Source organism: Mercurialis annua, linkage group LG1-X (assembly GCF_937616625.2).
Source record: "Mercurialis annua linkage group LG1-X, ddMerAnnu1.2, whole genome shotgun sequence".
In the NCBI taxonomy this organism is placed as follows: Eukaryota; Viridiplantae; Streptophyta; class Magnoliopsida; order Malpighiales; family Euphorbiaceae; genus Mercurialis; species Mercurialis annua.
In genome coordinates this window covers 44,431,453-44,452,305 of record NC_065570.1, presented here as the reverse complement: position 1 = coordinate 44,452,305, position 20,853 = coordinate 44,431,453, and the positions used below count along the sequence as shown (strand labels likewise).

The window sequence follows — 20,853 nt, the reverse complement described above, 5'->3', positions numbered from 1 at the left end:
TAATCATTAAATAGTTAAAGTAGTCTATTTTAATTAGTACTCTATATAATTATTGTAACATAATATTTTATTTTGTTTAATACTTTAACTTATCTTAACATAATAGTTTATTTTAGTTAGTATTCTAATTTTAATGATTATTTTAATAGTTTTTAATTGATAATTAAATTTTATAAGTGAAAAAGACATTAATGTAAATGTGTTTGTCTCCCTCTTCCCCTTTCGTACTTTTATATATAGAATAAATATAGATAATTATTAGCTTTGTCAATATTTAATTGTCAATAATAAAATTAGATTGATTCCTTTCTTCCAAAATAAAAAAACAAAATTTACTACGTCACAATATTTTCTGTTTTATTCATAATTTTTTTGGTCCTTATTTTTCTGGCCTTTTTTATATGAAAAATATAGTTTTTATAATTTCATAAATACCTTTTTTTATTTTTTAATAATTTATTCTCTTTTTTATAATCTTTTTAGTGTTTTTATTTTTAATTTTTAGACCAAATGTTGTAAAAAGGCCAAATCTTTCACAAAAGTTTCACAAAAGTCATGACCTTTCAATTTTGTCGATTTTAGCCAAAAATGGATTATTTGTTTTCACAAAAGTCCTGACCTTTCAATATTTGGCATGCCACATAGGCTCTACATAGGCAAATTGAAATCAAATTGAGAGTTGTCCACAATTGAAACCAAATAATTTGTTTTTGGCCAAAATCGACAAAATTGAAAGGTCGGAACTTTTGTGAAACTTTTATGAAAGGTTTGCTCTTTTTAAGACATTTGGCCTAATTTTTATCGTATTTTTTTACTGTATTATGGTGTATTATAGTGTATCTATTGTTTTTTTAATATAACTATGGTGTTTATTTTGTCTAATCACTTAAAAATCCCTCACTTGTAGATTTTTTCAATTCCACTCCGACGTTAAAAAGTTGTCAATTTTACCCACTTTTAAATTTTTCGTTTTCAATTTATCCTAATTTTTAAATTTTTGTTAATTTTTGTTAATTAAATAATTAAATCATTCAATTAACTAAGTATAAAGATGAGATTAAAGATGCAAAGTAACATAACTCTGAATTCCAACTTCACAATCAAAAGTTAACTTTAAGATGTACAACATGTTTCCTCTTTAAAGAAAGGTAAGGTTCAATATAATCAAGAGTTGGATATAAAACTAGCATACCCCATATATAGAAGAATTAAAGAAATCAACAGCTTACTTTAGGTATAAAAATGGTTGAAGCAATTATTATTCTCAAATTTGTATAAGAATTGGAGAATTATTTCTTACACTAATTTAAAGATTCCCACTATAAAATTCATGACCAAGTCATTTCCTCTATTTCAGATCTATACTGTACAATTCAGAAAACTTTATCCAAAATTGTATAAACCTATATTGAAATAAGCTGCGTAGCTAATCTCAATTGAATCAAGGAAATCTGAAACTTTTGCAGCTAGTTTCTGTAAACCGGAGTTGCAACCAAATATTTGTATGTCACATTATATGTTGTCCTAATTGATTTAAACGGTTAACTACTAGGTTATTAGTTTCTAATGTGTGATAAGTGTAACCTTTAGTGTTAGACACTTTGATGTAATGTTGTATATCGAAGTAAGCTTGGAGGTGAATAAGCTATACATCTGTACTTTTACTTAATGGGTTTTGACATAATCACATAAATTTACTTTTGTTTTTATACCCAGATTAACAATCACTTTTTGTTCAGAATATCAATAGAGGGAAGATGCCTACCACAATTATTATTTCTGCTCCGGAGCATATTAAACTAGAGGAAGAAAGTCAGCTCCAAGCAAAAGAAGATAAAATGATATTTGTCCCCAATACTATGCTTGTTGACGTGTTATAGAGAAGTTTCTATATTTTTATGATAAATCCATTTTTGACCCTTGTGACAATCTTAACATAAAGTGCAACATAATTCAGAACAGCTCAGAAACTAGAATATTTTTGCCATTAATGACCTCATTAGAGTTAGGCTGCTGAAACGGGGCAATTCATGCCTCTCTAAGTTGTTATGTAGAATCTAATCAGTAATCATTGATTGAAAATGGTTCCTACTCGAATTGTTAAGTCATTACGCTTCGGCTTATGGAATTCACTTTGGGGCTCTAATATAGAGACAAAATTGCATTTTTATTCTTACTTTAAGTCTTTTAGCCATTTTTACATAGTAGTAATACTACATGTGTTCTTTTTATATATTTTTACACAAAGCGCATCATGAGAATTCTTGTCATAACAAATCTTAGTAGCACTTCTTAGTTTGGCTAAGAGTACTAATATAAAAAATCGTGATTTACGTTTCCAGCTTATGAAATTATGCCGCAAGCAGAATTTGGTCATTGTCACTGTGGACTTTAATCAAACAACTAATATGCATCTCTAAAACTCAATTTCATATTTTAAATAATTTACAGCATGTCTAAGTTAAAAAAAACCATACCTCAATGTCGTGTAGCTCATAATGAAAATTGCAGCTGATTCAAGATACATCCCTTACGCAAAAGTACATTTTCCCTCAAGGCATAAAGATCCACCATTTCTCCTTGGTCATATCTGACCAAAGAGGGTGAGGATCCTTGAAAACCGGAATCCTGTGCCGCCGACTTGGTTTTTTTCGTTCGGAGACTACAACTTGCCATCTCACTGGAGCTCCCATGCCCCATCAAGATTTGGTAAATACTGCCACATAGAACAACTATGTAAGCAAATAGTTTTGCCCCTATGTATTTGTGTAGTATATATTCTTGGCCAATAAACCCATGTACGCATTAGCACCATTTTCCAGATGCCAAAGCTTTATCAGAGAAAACCCATTATTTTCTTGATTCAGCCGTAGATGTTTGTCGTCTCCCAAAACTTGATTTCATAGCTTTAAAAGCTATGGAGTTGGGAGATCTGATTTGCACAGAGATCTGTGAGTAATATTCAAACCAAGATTGAAACTTTATTCCAGATCTATGAAAAGTATCCCATATGTGGTCGAGAGTTCGATTCCTACAGACGGCTCCAGTGATAACTTGTCAAGTTACTGGAGGAAATCTTGGGCTTCAGGATTCTTCAAAGCTTACCCGAAAACATAAAAGAACGGTCAAAATTAAGGAACATCGGAGGTGGGTCTTCAACGTTCACTCCGACACTCAAATCAGTCTTTGTGTAGGAGAAAGAATAGAGAAGAGAAAAGGAAAAGAGTGTCAAAAGAGTATTATCCTAAACTTACCTATCTTATGAGTATTTATAGGAAGTATTGTCACAAGTGTTGGTAGGGGATAAAGTTAACTGACTTACCGTTTTTCTGTAGTCGGATACGCCGACTTAGTGTTAGGGAATGTTTATGTCAAAATATTAGTATATGCTCGGTATGCCGAGATTGGTTATATTCGATTAAATACTTACCTCGTTGTGATTTGTTATTGGCGATCTATGATCCGGGTTGTGGGGTTATGCTCGGTAATTCTGGTTTGCTAGACATTTGACCATCGGACTTGCTATTATTTACTATTGGGCTTTGGGATTAGAGCTTAGACTTGGAAATATTACCCTATTTTTAGTGTTTTACACGTGTACCATCTATATTGTTATCAATGCTCTCCAATGTCTTAAATGTGCTCAAATATGCAACTCCTTCAAGATTCAAGCACATAACTTTACTCACAGGTACAAAACATTATATGGGTCCGATATTCAATCCTGAATTCGAAAACCAGCTCGTTCATCAGGATCCTCCGTTCGTAGAGGATTTGCCTAGACTTCTCCGAATTTTTATTATGCCCTCGAAGATCTAATAACATCATATTTACCTTCGATTACATATTCTGTTCATCGATCCTCGATAATAATGGGCGCATCTTTCAGGAGTTTGAATAGTACATTGCTAGCCCTATCTGTGTATGCAACAATTTGCAAATACAAAAAGTTGCCCTTTAAGTATCCTGGCAGCAAATACACATGGGAGCATTTCTGCGATATGTCGGATGCGCGATTACTAGCCGAGCAACAAATATGGGCGGCGATCACGGATAAAGCGAAGAACCAAGCTTTTAATTGCACGAATGATGATTTTTTTACTTGGAAGAGCTTGTGGAAGGTGTTGAATGAGATCTTTGATGTTGAGTTTGTGGAGTTTGATGAGAATGATAATGAGTTTGATTGGGCTGAAATGATGAGGATAATGGAAATGTGTGGGGCGAGATTGTTGAGAAATATGGACTATTTGAGACTAAGATTGAAGATATTGCTTGCGCTTGATGCTGTGTTGAACTTTAGGTTTCAACATGTTTGTAGCATGAATAAGAGTTGAGAATTAGAGTTTCTAGGATTTGCTGATACATTCAAGAGTATTCGAGTGTGGGTGGAGAGATTTAGGGACATGAAAATCATACCATCAACAAGTTTATTAATTAATGGGTGATTTTTATGCTTTGATCGTATGCAGACATTTATAATTTAATAAACGATTTAATAAAGGATGTACTTGAATTTCTGGTTGTTTCTGCAAACTCTTTTTTTTGGCTAATCCTCTGAAAAATCCCACTTTACGGAATACATGCGGTAAGGTCTAAAGATGGAGAAAATGAATTTTTATAACATAATAATTTATATTATTAATTTTTGAAATTTCAAGAAGATGGTTTTTTTATTTTAATTATAATATTGAGTACTGTCTAGAATATTTGTTAAAATGTGAAGTACTGAAAAAGATCAATTTGATGTTTGAAGGTGTAATTAAAAGCAAAATATGTGGATTTTTTAATTTTTTTTAACGTGCAATTAAAACATAATGTGAGGATTTGAGTAAAATCGGTGATTTCACAAAATCAGGGTGTAAATAAATTAGGATTAAAAGGTGGAGTTTGATAACAAAGACCTTAATTATTAATTAAGGTAAAAATGGAAAATTTGTAATTAAATCAAATGCATTAATTGGTTAATTGACTTATTTGTAATTAGCTAATAGTAATACAAAATTAATTATTAAGTATAATATCATTTTTTATATATTAATTTTAAGTTTATATTTATATTTTTGGACACAAAGTGGCCCAAAATGTTTACGGAAAAATAATATGATGAGTTATCTTCTGTGATTATCCTTGATCTTCAGGAATGACTAGTTTATCCGGATATGATTTATTATCGGAAAATTAGCCCGATGCTTCACGCTGGAAAAAAACGAAAAATGTTCGAGAAGGAGAAAATTGTTTTGCCGGTGATGGAAGCACCGAGATTCTTTTACAGTATTTAGTTATTTTGTCAAAAATAAATATGAGTTTCATTAATAAATTCTAATATACTTATTTAGTTATCTTATTTAACAAAAAATATAAAAATTAAAATACATAAAAAATAATTTAAACTTTTTTATTAAAAATTTATGAAAATTAGTTTAATTAAATATATGTATTAATAAGTTTTATAAAAATAGAACAACCAAAAAAAATTCAAGTTGAAAAATGTACTATATTTATATACTATAATGAAGAGCGGAATCAAAATTTTGATTATAATAATATTTATATAATTGGAATAAAATTATTGAAACAATGTGGCTATATTTGTTATTAAAAAAATTGAAAAAGAAAGTAAAGAGTAAAAAATAACAACACAATTCAATTAAGAGCAATTAATAAGCAAAAAGAGCAATCAAAAAGCAACTAAAGAAGAGCAACAAAAAAACAACTTAATTTTTTTTTCTTAAAAAACAAATTAATATCAATCAATGAACTACCAAAAAACTATTGTTGAGCAACTAAAGAGTAAAAAATAAACAACTAAAAAATAATCAAAATTGAAATAGAAAGTAAAATTAGATAACAAATTATAAAAAAATTAAATACATAAAATTAAGGGTCTAAATTCAAAAGATATATGTATAATTTAGGCAATTTAAATTTATGGAGGATGAATTTATTTTAATATTTCTCATGTAAATAGGAAATAATTAAATAATAGATAAATAACAATATAAAAATTGAAATTATTAAATAAAATTAAGAAACATGGATCAAAAAAAGTAATTTAAATAATAACGAAAATCAAAGAATTATAACATAAACAAAAAACGATAAAAAAGGTAATTAATTATATAAACATTTGCAATAATATAAAAAATAAAAGAAAAATATTAAAGTTTAAACAGATAAGCCAATAAATAAAATAAAAAGCAAAAACTAAAATATCAAAAAAAATTTCAAGATTTGGCGCACAGCAAGTAATTACCTCATATAAGTATTACCTGACCCATACCATGCCAACCCAACACGTTTGAAACCTAATTGAAAAATTGTCGAGAAAACCTAACTGAAAAGAGTATCATCGCTTTCGCTTGTCTGTTTACGATGTTTAGTCGCGCTGACCGTGGTCTTCTCTCATCTAATCCATCACCGTCGTTCCAGCAAAGTCGGGGAGGCAGAGGTGGAGGTGGCAGGGGCAGAGGTGGCAGGGGAGGAGGTCGATGTGGCAGAGGAGGAGGTGATAGGAGTTCGAGGCGAGAAAGTTATGTACGTAATAGTATTACCCGGGGAGCAAAACCACCTTCACCGGCATCAACGGAGGAGCCTAAAACAGTTGCGGTAATACTTTCTGCTGGAGTATCTTATTGTGATTTTCACACCTGGGTTTACGCTATTGAGTTAGATGGGGGTAATACTGATAGTAAATTGCAACCCTTTATTTGCCTTGGTCTTGGTGATGGATTGCCAACATTGATGTCTTTTATCATCCTAGACTCTGTGTTGTTTATGTTTGGAGGATTGTTTACAAACACAGTTAAACATGTAGTTGATTGGCAAACACTCATGTATACTTATCCTCTCACACGCCCTTTTACCCCTAACTCTTTCAACAAGGAGCTTTTGAAGCAGGGGCCGGATATGAAGGCTCCCAAGGCGGCACCTATGTCTATAGCTGTGTGTGGAAAAATTCTCGTTTATTCTGACTGTCTTTCTGATGATCGCAAGCCTAATTTTGAACTCTACGACCCTATCACTTGTTCATGGTCTCAACTTCCCGAGCCTTTGAAATCTTATGCTAGTTATCCCCCCCAAATCATAGGAGTTAGTGGCGTTTGTCTTCGGGATTCTACTCTCTATGTTCTAATCTCTCATTCTTTCTATACCTTTGATTTCCATCCATCTTCATCCTGCAACACATGGGAACATGCCTCTTTTGCCGATACACATCCATACCCAAGAATGGTAGGAATATCCGTTGATAATTATTTTCTGTCTCCATTTTATGGATTTGACTTGACCATTCCAAATGGAATGCTCCATAAGTTTCCTGTGCTACATGGTGATGAACCTCGAGATTTGTTGGTGCTCGTTCGTGGGAATTTAGATATAATATATTTGGGTAAAGTGACACTTGGAGATTTCAGAATGTGTTCCGTTAGAGCCGGCTTCAGGGAAGATTCTTTTGGAAAGGATGCGGAGCTTCCATATCTTCTATTGGACGTGTTTCGTTGTTTTACATCTCAGTCTAGACAATTAAAGATAATTAGGGAGAAACAATTTACTTTTTTATTATCAAACATTCTGTGCGATAGCCTTGATTTTGCTGTTGCGTTCGCCCTTTAAAGTTTTACATCCGTAGCTCATTAGCAACCCATTATGTAGTCTCTTTATGGACAATATTTTTAGGATTTTTGAACTTAATGATGCTTTTGTATGTTTGATAATAGGGAGATTACTTCGTGTAGGGTGTAACCGGTTTTCTAATGAAGGAATATACTGATCGTTATGCTTTTTTGATGCATCGCTTATGTTACATTGTTATGCTTATTAAAATAATGTCATTTTTTCTTATGTGAATGAAGCAATGAATGAGAACAAGTCAGATGGTATCTTTTGGCATGCTGGTTTGTGTTTCTTATGACCGGTTTATCAATAAACCCTCGTTTGGATCAAGGCAGTCGTTTTTGTTGAAGAGTTCATATTGTATAAATAGATAATGTATTCGCATTTACGAGATGTTGTAATGACTTGTTTCTGTAATGCCCCTCTTAAGCTTCAACCTGCTGGATTGTGTCACATTTTAATGTGCTTTTGCAACTGGTTATTTTATTTTATCTGCCTTATGAGAAGTGAGCAAAATTTTGATAGTGTTAGGGAAATTACGAATCAAAGTTTTGTTTGCCATTATCTCAAAAGACGGTCTTGAAACAACCAAGAACATCACCAACAACCTCAGGTATGGTTGATTATCATAGTCCTGATCATGAACAACAAATGAAAGTCCTGCGGCCTGGCCAGTCTATTGGAAGGTAAGTTCCTATCCTTATTTTTCCACTAATAATTTTTACACCTCCTAGCTTTTGTGTCATGGGATGCAACCTTAGACCCTGCATCATATTTTAAAGTTGGTCAGGTCTATGAATTTGGTTTATAATGAATGGCAATTATTTTATATTTTTGAACTTGAAGAAATAATCATAGACAAAGGATTTGACAAGTCCTGGCATGTGAAAGCTGTATATTATATTTCGATTGCTTTGTTTCTATTGGCAATCCAATTTCTGTGCTTTTTTCTGTAGCCATTTAAATTCAGTGTTGTATGCATTAGAATATCATTGTAATTTCTACAACTTATAATGTCTCTTCATTATTCTGGTCTTTGGACTCTGTTATTTCTCAGTCCTTTCTGCCAAGTAATCCCAAAAATGGTAGCCCTAACTCTTTTTGTGTCTTTCCCTGTTTTGCTCCAAATTCAAGCATCCTACTGGGTGCTCATCTCAGTTTTGTACACCCTTATTCCATAATCATGGTAGTTGCCCAACTGGTGAAGAATTAGTAAACAGTTTTTTATTTAATCCGGGTGACATTTCCTTCTTGATGAGTCAACTAATTTGGCAGCTGCACAAAAACCAGATTAAAGAATTTTATGCTAATAAGATTTGTGGAGTTCCGTTTTTCCTTAAACAGAGTGAGAAAGTAAGATTGATCTAACCCATTTTATTCAAAACTCTTAACTTCAGGATTTTTAAGGGGGTCTTCTCTCCCTTTGCCTTTCTTTTTCTATGGTAATAATCATATCACTGCTGTTCCCATTTTGCTTATATTTCTAGCTTCGCTTTTCTTTTTATTGATACTGAACATTAATTTTATTTTGTTTTTATGGTTAGGCGATAGTCCGCAAAAATGACGATAATGAAGAGCCCTCGTATGAATCTACTGCAAACAACGATAATGAGGAGCCCACGTATAATTTTGTCGCTGTGTTGATGTTTTTTGAACGCTGTGGTTTTTATATTTCAATTGCATGGATTTTAATTTATCTGTTTTCGTTCTTCGATTGCTCCAGACTATATAGCCTTTCCGCTCACTGCAGTAGCGCTAATGCTGGTGCCGCATCCTTCATGCCACAAATTAACCCAGTTCAAGTTGGCAACCAAGGAATTTAGAAGTTGACTTTTACTTAATAAAGTTTTTTTCTCCTCCAGTTTCAGTCTTGAAACAACTGAGACACCACCAACAACCTCGGGTCTGGTTAATTATCAGAATCCTGATCGCGAACAACTAATGAAACTCCTGCGATCTGGCCAGTCTGTCGAGGAGCAATTTCCTGTTGGTATTTTTCCACTAATAATTTTAGAATTTGTTACCATTTTTTGTGTTGATATGCCTCTGGACTGTTTTAAGGTCTGCATCTTTTTCTTTGTGTTCATTAGAGTTTGGATGTCTTTCTTCTCGACACCTCGAAAGTATGCATTTTGGTCTCTTGATGACCTGTCGATTGATTCATGCATCAAGAATCAGCTGTCACAAGCTTGGATTCTTATCCTTCTCACCGAACATTGATTCTTGTTATGATGATCTATGATTGTTTTTTTGGACTTTGATTCTTTTAAGCCTCCCCTCACTATAAATATAATTTGACAGTTTATTACTTACTAGCTTTTAGAACAACTTGTAATGATTTTGGTTAAAAAATGTGTATTACACTATACTTGCATGAATTTAATTTTTTTTTCTAATACTTCCCGCTAATGTTAATCGATTTTCAAATTGAGCATACCATTAAGATTTATGATATCACGCCGTGGCAGTTCAATAATATATGGCAGCTGTAACTTTTTGTTTTCAGAATTTAGATTGGCTGCGGTCATGACTGTATTTGCTTCATTCTTATACTGACATTTTCTTCTACGCTTAACAGGTGATTCGGATCATTGATTCCTAAATTCTTAATTGCAGAACTACATAGCATAATATCACTAGTCTTTGTTATTTTTATTGGGCGGTCTTGACTGCTGTTTAATTACCTCTGCTATCAATATATTTATAAAAGTTGCAACTGTGCTATTGATATATGATTGACTATGATATCAAACAATCTGTATATAGTATAAAAGATAATCCAGAATCATTGTGCACTGAACAGTTCAAAGAGCATTGCTTGTTCCTCTTGGAGGAGGAAAAAGTTGCCACGCTGGGTGTTAGTAATTTAGGCCTCAATTGACGAGCTATGTGAAAAAAAAAAAAAAAAATCAAGCTGCAAATTCACTACATTTGTTTTTATCAAATTGATATAAATTTGATATATGCTTTTTGCCCATGTTTTTGTTTTGAAAGTTCTCTATCTTTTTAAGGTTTTCAGTGCTTCAAAAGACATGTTTATGCTTCATATTAGTTGATTTCTTTTTATCAAGAACCAGTTGCTCTTGACCGATAGGGAGCACCAATATTACAGTCATGTCTTGAAATAAAAAATCTGAACTAAAGCAGACACAAGTGAAGAAAAATACTAATGGATAGAGAATGGTGTTCGAAGCCAAGCAAAGGAGGCGTGCCTCTGCACCAAACGAGGCAATTGACGGTAGAGAGCTCTAAAGATTCATATTTCATGCAAAAACACCTGGGCAGGTATATTCTTGAGATTGTTATTAGTATAGTTAGGGTGTTTATTAATTGAATAGCTTGTTGATGAACTTCTTGTTGGAACTTTTGACTTAAATTTGTTATGAGTGTAAAATATATCTGAAATTGCACAACAATGAAAGAAATTATTTGGCGCATGTGCAAGGGAAGCATCACAACACCAATTTGGCTATGAGGCTGTATGAGGCTAAGAGGGCCGTATAAGCGCAAAGTTAACACTCACAAGACTGGTACTAAACTCGTTCTCTTTTACATTATTTTATATGCATGTATGTTGTTCTATGTATCCAGTTTGTTTTTTTCTTGGCTGACATAATAATCTTTGTTAATTTTGAAGCTGATAACATTTATATATTTGTTTGATGCTAATCGCTATTTGCATTGTTGAAAATAGATTTTTGGAATGGTGGAGTTACCTTAGGGTGTTGATATGGCTGTTAGAGGTAGAAATATGTGATTTTTAATTATTTCAGTTAAGGTTATCTTTTTAGTTAATAAAGTTAAAAGCTGGGGGTCACCAAGATATGGAACATTACAAAGATAATGATGCGAGGAAAAGTTTATTTTCCAAATGATGTTTCTACACCGTGTATCTTTGAATTTAATGAGAATAAAGATGTGATTTTGTTCCTAAAGAAGAAATTATTGAGCCTAAACTCTACGGGTCACTGCTAAAGGATGTTTGAAATTTCTAACTCTTTGTATTGATATTGTAAGTAGGGATCGACACTTGGAAAAATTCTTCTTGCCCATGTTTTTTGGGTTTTGTATATCAAACCCGTTTAAACAGACTTCTTACTGTTTAAGGTTTATTAGAGTAAGATTTGGTGGTTCTTTGCTTTAATAAACCAGCAAAAATGTTTGCAAATGACGGGTCAGGTAAATTTGAGTGAATACACATAATTGCAAATGGACATTAAATAAAAATAATTCACATGATAAACAATTTATCCAATACATCCAGATACGATATTTGAATGAAAATTTAATCCTCAGTTCACATATAAATCAAGAACCACCAAATCTTACTCTAATAAACCTTAAACAGTAAGAAGTCTGGACCGTAAACTTTGAAAAGTTTATTTTCCAAATGATGTTTCTACACCGTGTAAATTTTGTCATTTGAAACTTGCAAACTGACATCTCTACTTGCCATCTATAGCTGGTTGGAATGTAATTGGGGATTTCCATCTCTAGCCATAGGGCTATATTGGATTGGTTGGGCACTTAATTTGCTTTTCTTTATTAAATTGGTGATTTTGTTATTTTAGTTTTTTGAACTGGTGGTATAATAATCTTTGCAGGTTTAGGAGATTCTGAATAGTTTTCATGGATATCAGTTGACACATACTGGTCTACATCGTTTCATGGACATTAAAGAAGTAATACCTAACAATTCGAAGCTTGTAGTTTGAAATTTTTTAACAGAAAATTAATCTAAAGAAACTCACGGAAGCTGATGGGGTGGCTGCATTATTTCATTGGATGGAGGTGTACCTTAGATCCTGCATCATATTTTAAAGCTAGTCAGTTATATGAATTTGGTTTATAATGAGGGGCAGTCATCTCTATCCTGTAGCCATTTAAATTCAATGTTGTAGCATTAGTTGATTTCCCTTGAGCTCCCTGTTTGTTCACTGTAAATGAGATTTTGAGGTGATATTTGTGGTCGCAGATTGTGGAGGCAAAGATAATGGTATGGAGAGGAGAAAGACAACCAAATGGTTAAGTCTCTACTTTACTAGATTACAGGTCGTTGATAGCGTCAAAGAAGAAATAGTTTAAAATTGGAATCATGTTGGTTGTTGTATTTTGCATGAATAGTCTTTTTAATATCCGCACCTAACTGAATGGTTTGTCGCCTTAGAGAGAATCATTGTTGCAGTATTGATATAACCTTCTAGAGAAGGTTTAATCGAAGAGAAGACTTATGAGGTTGATAACGATTAATGCTTTAGTTCCGAGAATGTTCATTATGAAAAACATCACAAGACAAGAATGATGAAGACAAACTGTAACAACGTTCATTATAAGTAGATCTCCCTTATTGGGAGGCTTGAAAGCCATGAGAGAATCAACGTTCACAGTGGTGGCTATTTGAAGTAATCCTGAGAACGAGAGCCAGTCTATTGGAAGGTAATTTCCTATCGTTATTTTTCCACTAATAATTTTTATACCTCTTAGCTTTTGTGTCATGTCATGGCATGTGAAAGCTGCATATTATATTTCGATTGCTTTATTTCTCAGTCCTTTCTGCCAAGTAATCCCAAAAACGGTAAAGCCCTAACTCTTTTTGTGTCTATCCCTGGTCTGCTTCAAATTCAAGCATCCTACTGGGTGCTCATCTCAGTTTCGTACTCCCTTATTCTATAACTGTGGTAGTTGCTTAATATGCTTCCAGTTGGATATAGATTGAACCCAACTGGTGAGGAATTATTAAGCAGTTAACTATTTAAGAAAATCAACCACATCCAGCTAACTGATATAGAGAATAGAATGCATTCTTTCATGTTTTCGATTTGTACGGCAGTCAGGATCCATGGGAATTGTGGGTTCATTATGCCGGAAACTGTGTTCTTAATCTGGGTGACATTTGCTTCTTGATGAGTCAACTGATTTGGTAGCTGCACAAAAACCAGAATGAAGAATTTTATGCTAATAGGATTTGTGGAGTTCTGTTTATCCTGTTTTCCCCCCTTAAACATAGAGTGAGAAAGTAAGACTTTATTTGATTTTATTCAAAACTCGAAACTTCAGGATTTTTAAGGGGGTCTTCTCCCCTTTTGCCTTTCTTTTTCTGTGATAATAAGTATATCATAGCTGTTTCCATTTTGCTTATATTTCTAAGTTGGCTTTCTTTTGATTGATATTGAACATTAATTTTTTTGTTTTTTGATGTTTTTTAAACGCTGAGGTTTAAATATTTCAATTGCATGGATTTTATGTTTATCTGTTTTTGTTCTTCGATTGCTCCATCCTTTCCACTCAGTGCAGCAGCGCGAATGTTGGTGAGTTAGCTGGTTGGATGGCAAATTGCATCTGCATCTTCATTTGTTCAAGCAACTGTCATTGCCATGTCGTTCATACCACTTCCAAAAAATCAAGGTTAGCAAAATTAACACACTTCGAGCTGGCAACCGAGGAATTTAGAAGTTAACTTTTCCAGTTTATTTAATAAAATTTGTCTTCAGTTCCAGTCTTGAAACAACTAAGACACCACCAACAACCTCGGGTATGGTTAACTATCAGCATCCTGATCGTGAACACCAATGAAACTCCTGCGATCTGGCCAGTCTGTCGAGGATGTAATTACCTATTGGTATTTTTGCACTAATAATTTAGAATTTCTTACCATTGTTTTTTGTTGATATATGTCTTTGAACTATTTTAAATTCTGCATCTTTTTTTTGGTTTGGGGATGGGGCGTATTAAAGTTCAGATGTTTTTCTTCTCGACAGTATGCATCTTGGTTTTTGGATAACCTGCTGGGTGATTCATGCATCAAGATTCAGCTATCACAAACTTATATTCTCATCCTTCTCGCCAAACATTGATTTTGATTATATATGATTGTTCTATTGGACTTCGATTCTTTTAGCCTTTCCTCTTTATTAAATTTAATACGAGTATTTGACAGTTTATTACTTACAAGCTAGTAGGACAATCTATAATGATTTTATCATTGAAAAATGTGTATACACAGTACTTGCATGGTTTTTTTTTTCTAATAGTTTCTGCTAACATTAATCGATTTTCATTTTGTTTGTACCATTAAGATCTCTGGTATAAAGCCGTGGCAGTTTAATGATATCTGGTAGCTGGTTTCTTTTGTTAAAAGAGCATTGCTTGCTCCTCTTGGAGAAGGGAAAAAATGGCCATGCTGGGTGTTAGAAATTTTAGGCCTAAATAAGACTTTCCCTTGTTTTGGACATTCCCCTGTTTTTATTGATGAGACACATGAAAAGAAAAAAAGCATTTTCAAGTCTCAAATTCATTATAATTTTATTTATTAAAATTGATATAAATGTAGTGTATGCTTTTTGCCCATGTATTTGTTTTGGGAGTTTTCTGTGTTTTTAGGGTTTTTGGCGCTTTAAGAGACTTGTTTATGCTTCAAATAATTTTTTAAATCAAGAACAGATAGGGAGCTTGAATATTACTCCTTTGTGTCTTGAAATAAAAAAATCTGAACTAAAGCAGACACGAGTGGAGAAAAATACTAATAGATAGAGAATGGGGTTCTAAGCCAGGTAGCGGAGGCCTCGTCTGCACCGAACGAGGCAATCGACAAGGAGGAGCATCTCTGGCAACTTGCCCTTAAGACGATAGAGAGCACTCAAGATTCATATTTCATGCGAAACCACCTGGGCAGGTATATTCTTGAGATTGTTGCAAGTATAGTTAGGGTTTTTATTAATTGAATGGTTTATTGATGAAACTGATGAAATTGTTGTTGGAACTTTTGATTTTAATTTGTGAGTGTAGTTATGATTTATGAATGAATGTAAGATATATCTGACATTGCACAACAATGAAAAAATTTATCTGGCGCGCATGCAAAGGAAGCATCACAAAACCAATTGGGCTAAGAGGGCAGTATGAGGCCGTATGAAGCTAAGAGGGGAAGTATAAGCGCAAAGTTAACATTTGCCAGACTGGTACTAAATTTTTCTCTTCTACATCAATTTGTATCTTTGCTAAGTATTGCTATTGAAGGTTCCAAGCATTAACCATTTGAAGTTGAGCAATAATTTTGGACATGTGGCATAAAAGGAGTTATGAGTTAAAATAACATAAATCCTTTTTTAGCTGATGTTTACATATTTTTAGTTTTGTGGAAATCCGCCAAGCGCAATTGTATTAATTGATGACACTCTTCTTTGTGCAACTTTGACAGGAGTCGTCTATTTTTGACAAATGTAAAAGTTATGGTTACAGAAGATATATATGTTCTATTTGATACATGTGAAAGGGCTTGCAGAGTATTTCAAATCAAGCTTGAAATCTGAAGTAGAACTACTCTTCGTGGACCTAGAACAAGATCCTCCAAAGGTTTCTTTGAATTTATGTCTTTGTTTAATTATCAAAATGAAAAGTGTCTTTGTTTAGTGCCGTATTTAACCTTCGTTATGCTCATCCGTTGTGCCCTGAACTTCATTTCCTAATCAGACTGTAACACAAGCGGAACAAAGCTTGCTAGCAACAGAACTCATAGGAGCGCAGAAGTTATTCTCCTTGTCTTTTCCTGCCAATGATATGAACAATGATGTGCCGTCATGCCAGTTGAAGGATAGTGTGCCTAATGCTGCAGAGAGCACGGCTTATGCTGGATCGTCTGTTCATAAGCTTATAACCTATCAGTCTTCTGATTTTATCGATCTTAGTATCCGCATGAAGGATACTAATGTCACAGTGCCGATTTTAAATGGGTAACTTCTAAATTTAAGAGAAGGTCCGGATCTGCTTGGACTAGTTTATGCAGAGGGTGATATACGATATGAAGTTTAATTTTCATTGCCGAGTTGATTCCTGATAAGAGTGTTATCTTTTCTCTGTGGTAGTTAAATCACTGCTACAATTGCTTGTTTGATACCAACTGAATGGTTTTTTAAAATTACTAATTTGGAAAAGCTTATCATACTCTGTCCTGTGACATGCAAAAGATGGCCTTTTTTCGTCCTTAAAAATCAAATTCATGTGTAATCTGTGATATATTCTTATATTGATAAATTTATTTAAAATTTTCAAGTTAGTTTAAATAATTTATTTAAATTTATGACTTCCTATATAAATTAAATATTATATTTTAGCATATTTAAATTTGGATATACACAAAACTAAATTATGCACAAAATATTTGTTATACAAGGATTAACCAAAAATTGAGAATAAATTTGTATGCATACCGAGTATTATTTAATAAACCTTACACACATCAAATGGATAAAATATACCCTCCGTCTCATTTTAGAAGTTCTATTTAATTTATATAAAATTTAAGAAAGCATCTATTATGGTATTTTTTTCTATTTTTTTATTAATGGAGTAGAGTTTTCTGTTATAATTTACTAAGTTTAGTAAATAAGGATAGAAAAAACATAAAAAGAGAAAATTAGTGAAAAAACTCCATATTTTTGTAAAATAATAGTAAATTTCACCTATATAAAAAAAACATAGAAAAAATATCTCATATTTTTAGCATTTTTATTTTTTTACTCTAAAATCTTTTTTTTATTATAATAATACTTATTTTTTATTATTTTTTACTCTAAGCATTCTTTTTACTCTACATGTGTATCTTAGGGTTATTATATCATTTGACCCCTAAACTATACACTTTTATTTTCTGAAACTCTTAAACTAATTTTCTATTCTATTGGACCTCTTTACTTCTTTTTTTGTTCTATTTAACCCTTCAACTGCAATTTTTTTACCAAACTGACCTTTTTTCGTCCTGCGTGGCAAAAGCGCGCGTTTTCAAACACTTTGAAGCGCGTGAAGGATAATTAAAATGCATAAACTGATTTATTTAACCCCTAAACTATACTATTTTGTTTTATTTAACTCTTGAACCATTTTTATTTTCCTACACTGCACCTTTAAACTTTTAATTTCTACCATTTAACTTCCTCAAAAATATAATTATTTAATTTTCAACCATTTTTGTGTCTAGCATAAATGATTACAAGCATATAGATTAATTTATGTACGATCATATATAATTTTTTTAAAAATAAATTTATTTTAAATTTAATAATATTTTTATAAATTGTTAACGACATAGAAATAACAAATATAAAAAAAAAGATATATTAAAATTTAGTCAAATAATTACATGATATAACTTATTATACATGTAAATATTTGTTTACTTTCAATAATGATATAGGGAGTTTGTCTATTTATTACGATATTATAAAATATATAAATTTACTATACTGTGATGATATTAAATAAAGATTTAATTGTTTAATAATTACAATTTTTACTGTGTTTTACAAATTTCCAATTTTTAAAATTTTAATATACCAACTTTTAATTTTTTGCAATTTCAAACTTTTCAAATCAATTCTGAATTTTTATAATTTTTGTTAAAATTGAAAAACACGCTAAATTTCATGAGTTTTAAAATAATTAAGTCTTAAATGATTGTGCGCAGAGCGGGGTTCGGGGCATTGCTTTAAAACCGAACCGGTGGCCGAACCGGTTCAGCCACCGGTTTTCGGTTCAACCGGTTTAATGACCGGTTTAACCGGTTTAATAAATTTAAAAAAAATTGAAAAAAATTCTGGTTCATCGGTTTTTTACTGGTCCAATCCGGTTCAACACCCAGTTTTTTACCGGTTCATACCGGTCCAATCCGGTCCAACCAAAAGATCCGGTTATTTGCCTTTTCAGACCGGACCACTGACCGGTTTGCGGTTCAACCGGTCCGACCGGCCGGTCCGGTTTTTAAAATACTGGTTCGGGGGCCGCTCGCCAAGGCTTATTGCTGACTTCTCGATCTGGAAATGGTTTGAAAAATGGAGTCGCTATCTAGTTCAACTAGGAAATGCCTTTTAACCGACTAGATAGCCTTACTCGTCTCCGGTAAGACTATGAGGGTTCGTGGACCTCCCCGAGTCTCATGTGCTTGACTTATCTGTTACCGCTTTATTTTCTGGACATATTCGCTTTATAACTCATCTTAACAGTTGATACAGTTCATAGGATATGAAAGCTGTAAATAAACAAGTATGAAAGCAGTAAACACGTTTGACTCGCATATGACTCGATCTGGACTGACATTTGAGGCAAGTAGCAGGTACTCCTAAGCATACATCTCACCTTAGAGGTTTCTAGCAAATAGTCATAGGTCTGGTTGGTCTGGATTGATTACATGCACAAAGCTTAAAACGGATGTATAAGTGTGATCGATTGATTTATTAGGCGAGTCTTGAAAAACCTATACAACTGTTACTACCTTTTCATGTTAGTCCTACAATGACTAAGTGATGGGGTGGAATTACATGAATGGGCCAGTTTTGGGTGATTAATCCTTTATACAGTTATTATTGGATTTGGAGGCTTTTGGAAAGCAGTAAACAGGGCCAGCATGCTCAGGAGAAGCTGGATATACATACAAGGTTAAAGATACTTTTAAACCTCGTTGACTTTGAGTGTATGGCACTCGCGCAGGTTTCGACCATCGGTCTGGTTAGAATGAGCTTTCAGTCAGATTACGAGAGTTGTGCGTCTCGTCGATCCGGTTGTATTTGTTTGATCCGGAGTCAATTCCGAGTTCGGGTTAGCCCGAAATCGGCTCTGGAAGTTGCTGGTTTGTTGGGCCTCGGGCTCGTGAGCCCAGTTTATACACTATGTTACATATCTGGACTCCTGAGTCTGTTTTACATCGGGTTTGACCCGTTACATTACAGAATATTAAACTACACTAAATTAGCAACGTCTGGGTTCAAACTGGGCCTTATTTGGAGTCCGAATGGGTCCGGAAACACGTTTTAAAGTTCGGATCGCGTCTGGAAGGATATGTGAGCAAATCCGGGGAGCTGAGGAGCCATGAACACGGTGCCAGTTTAACCTGGCGGCGCCGACAGTTCATTCTGGCGGCGCAGCCACTTTATCCCGGCGGCGCCATCGGCTTCAGTGGCGGCGGCGGCGGTTCGTCGACAGTTTCAAGGGTCGTTTTGTTTTGCTTCGTTCTCACTCGTTTTAGCTCCGTTTTTCATGCAAATTGTAGTCAAAACAGCATAAAATCGAATAAGGAATCTAAAAAACATATAATCGGAGTGTTTAAAACTCATCTATGTAAAATTATTTTTCTGGGTAGCAACTCATTTTCTAAAGTTTTCATGGCAAAACTAGCTAAGATCTCCTAAAAACATGCATTATAAGAGCTAAATTAATTGGATTTATGTATTTGAACTTAAACATGATTAATTACAGCAATTTAATATGTATATCATCGAATTTTATGGCAATTATTGAATGCATCGAATTAGTTAATTAAAACTATTTTAATGACAAATAAGCAAATAATCTAAACATGCAACCTAAACATAATTACAGCAATTATGGAAATCATATATGCAATATTTATGGCAAAATCAAAGAAATAATGAGGGTCCTCAGAAGTACCGTTCTGAGTCCTTGGCTCATTTGCCAACGAAGTGGATGTGGAATCCGGCTTTGAATCTGGTGCTTACGCTGTGTTCTTGGAGAATTAACACATACTAGGGTGTTTCAGGATGGATTTGTGTGTGTGTGTGTGTTGTGATTTAGGTTTTGCTATACTAAGATGGTGGCCGAATTCTATGTATGTCTGTCTAGGGTTTGTGTGCCACCCTTAGCCAGACTGATTTAAGGCTGTATTTATTGGGATCAGGGTTGACCTAGGGTTTGGTTAGAGTCTTCTAGAGTTTAAACTTTTAAGTGATAAGTCATTAGGTGTTATGATTAGCATTAAACTCTATTTATTTAATTAAATTCGTATTAAAGATTGGTGGCTGAGTAAAAAATTGCTAAAAGTCTGTTTGGTGCCTAAAAGTGTTAAAAAAAGCTTCTAAGGTCCAACAGGTTTGGTTAAGGTCAATTCCAGTCCGTAAAACTTACAAATTGGCCCATAAACTTCTAAAATATGGTAATTAGTCCAATTTCTATACTTAAATTACAATCTCTTTGGATTTTTATGGGCTATTCACGTCTAATTACGTTTTAATCCTCCAGGTTTGCAACTGTGCACAAATTACGCCTGCTTTGATTCCAGCAAACAAATCGAAAGCTCGTCACCCGGACGGATTTCTCTGGAAATCATCATTGGACGCTTCAGTTTCTTATCACTTTTTACCTATCCGAAAAATAGGTATCTACAATGATATTTACAAATAATATAGAAAGTACATCACGTTTTTTTAAATAAAAAAAATATATTTAGCCTTAATATAT

At 33.3% G+C, this 20,853-nt stretch overlaps 1 protein-coding gene and 1 pseudogene across 4 annotated transcripts; both read left to right on the top strand.

The window, feature by feature from the left end:
* The first annotated feature begins 2,691 nt into the window (after nucleotides 1–2,691).
* Nucleotides 2,692–4,445, top strand: LOC126670790 ((S)-8-oxocitronellyl enol synthase CYC2-like; annotated as a pseudogene).
* Nucleotides 4,446–12,018: 7,573 nt separating this feature from the next.
* Nucleotides 12,019–16,659, top strand: LOC126660152 (uncharacterized). Of its 4 annotated transcripts, none has more exons than XR_008791035.1 (7): nucleotides 12,019–12,402; nucleotides 12,587–13,047; nucleotides 13,906–14,016; nucleotides 14,103–15,283; nucleotides 15,397–15,569; nucleotides 15,809–15,963; nucleotides 16,081–16,659. XR_008791035.1 is itself a non-coding variant. In XM_056106386.1 (4 exons), exons 3-4 carry the CDS (start codon nucleotides 15,859–15,861, stop codon nucleotides 16,342–16,344), a joined length of 369 nt encoding a protein of 122 aa, XP_055962361.1. In that variant the 5' UTR covers nucleotides 14,023–15,283; nucleotides 15,397–15,569; nucleotides 15,809–15,858; the 3' UTR covers nucleotides 16,345–16,659. The 4 variants fall into 4 exon arrangements, 1 of the variants encoding a protein (XP_055962361.1); XR_008791034.1 differs by having other exon boundaries at nucleotides 12,021–13,047; nucleotides 14,103–14,230; nucleotides 15,162–15,283; XR_008791033.1 differs by having other exon boundaries at nucleotides 12,019–13,047.
* The last annotated feature ends 4,194 nt before the right edge of the window (nucleotides 16,660–20,853 follow it).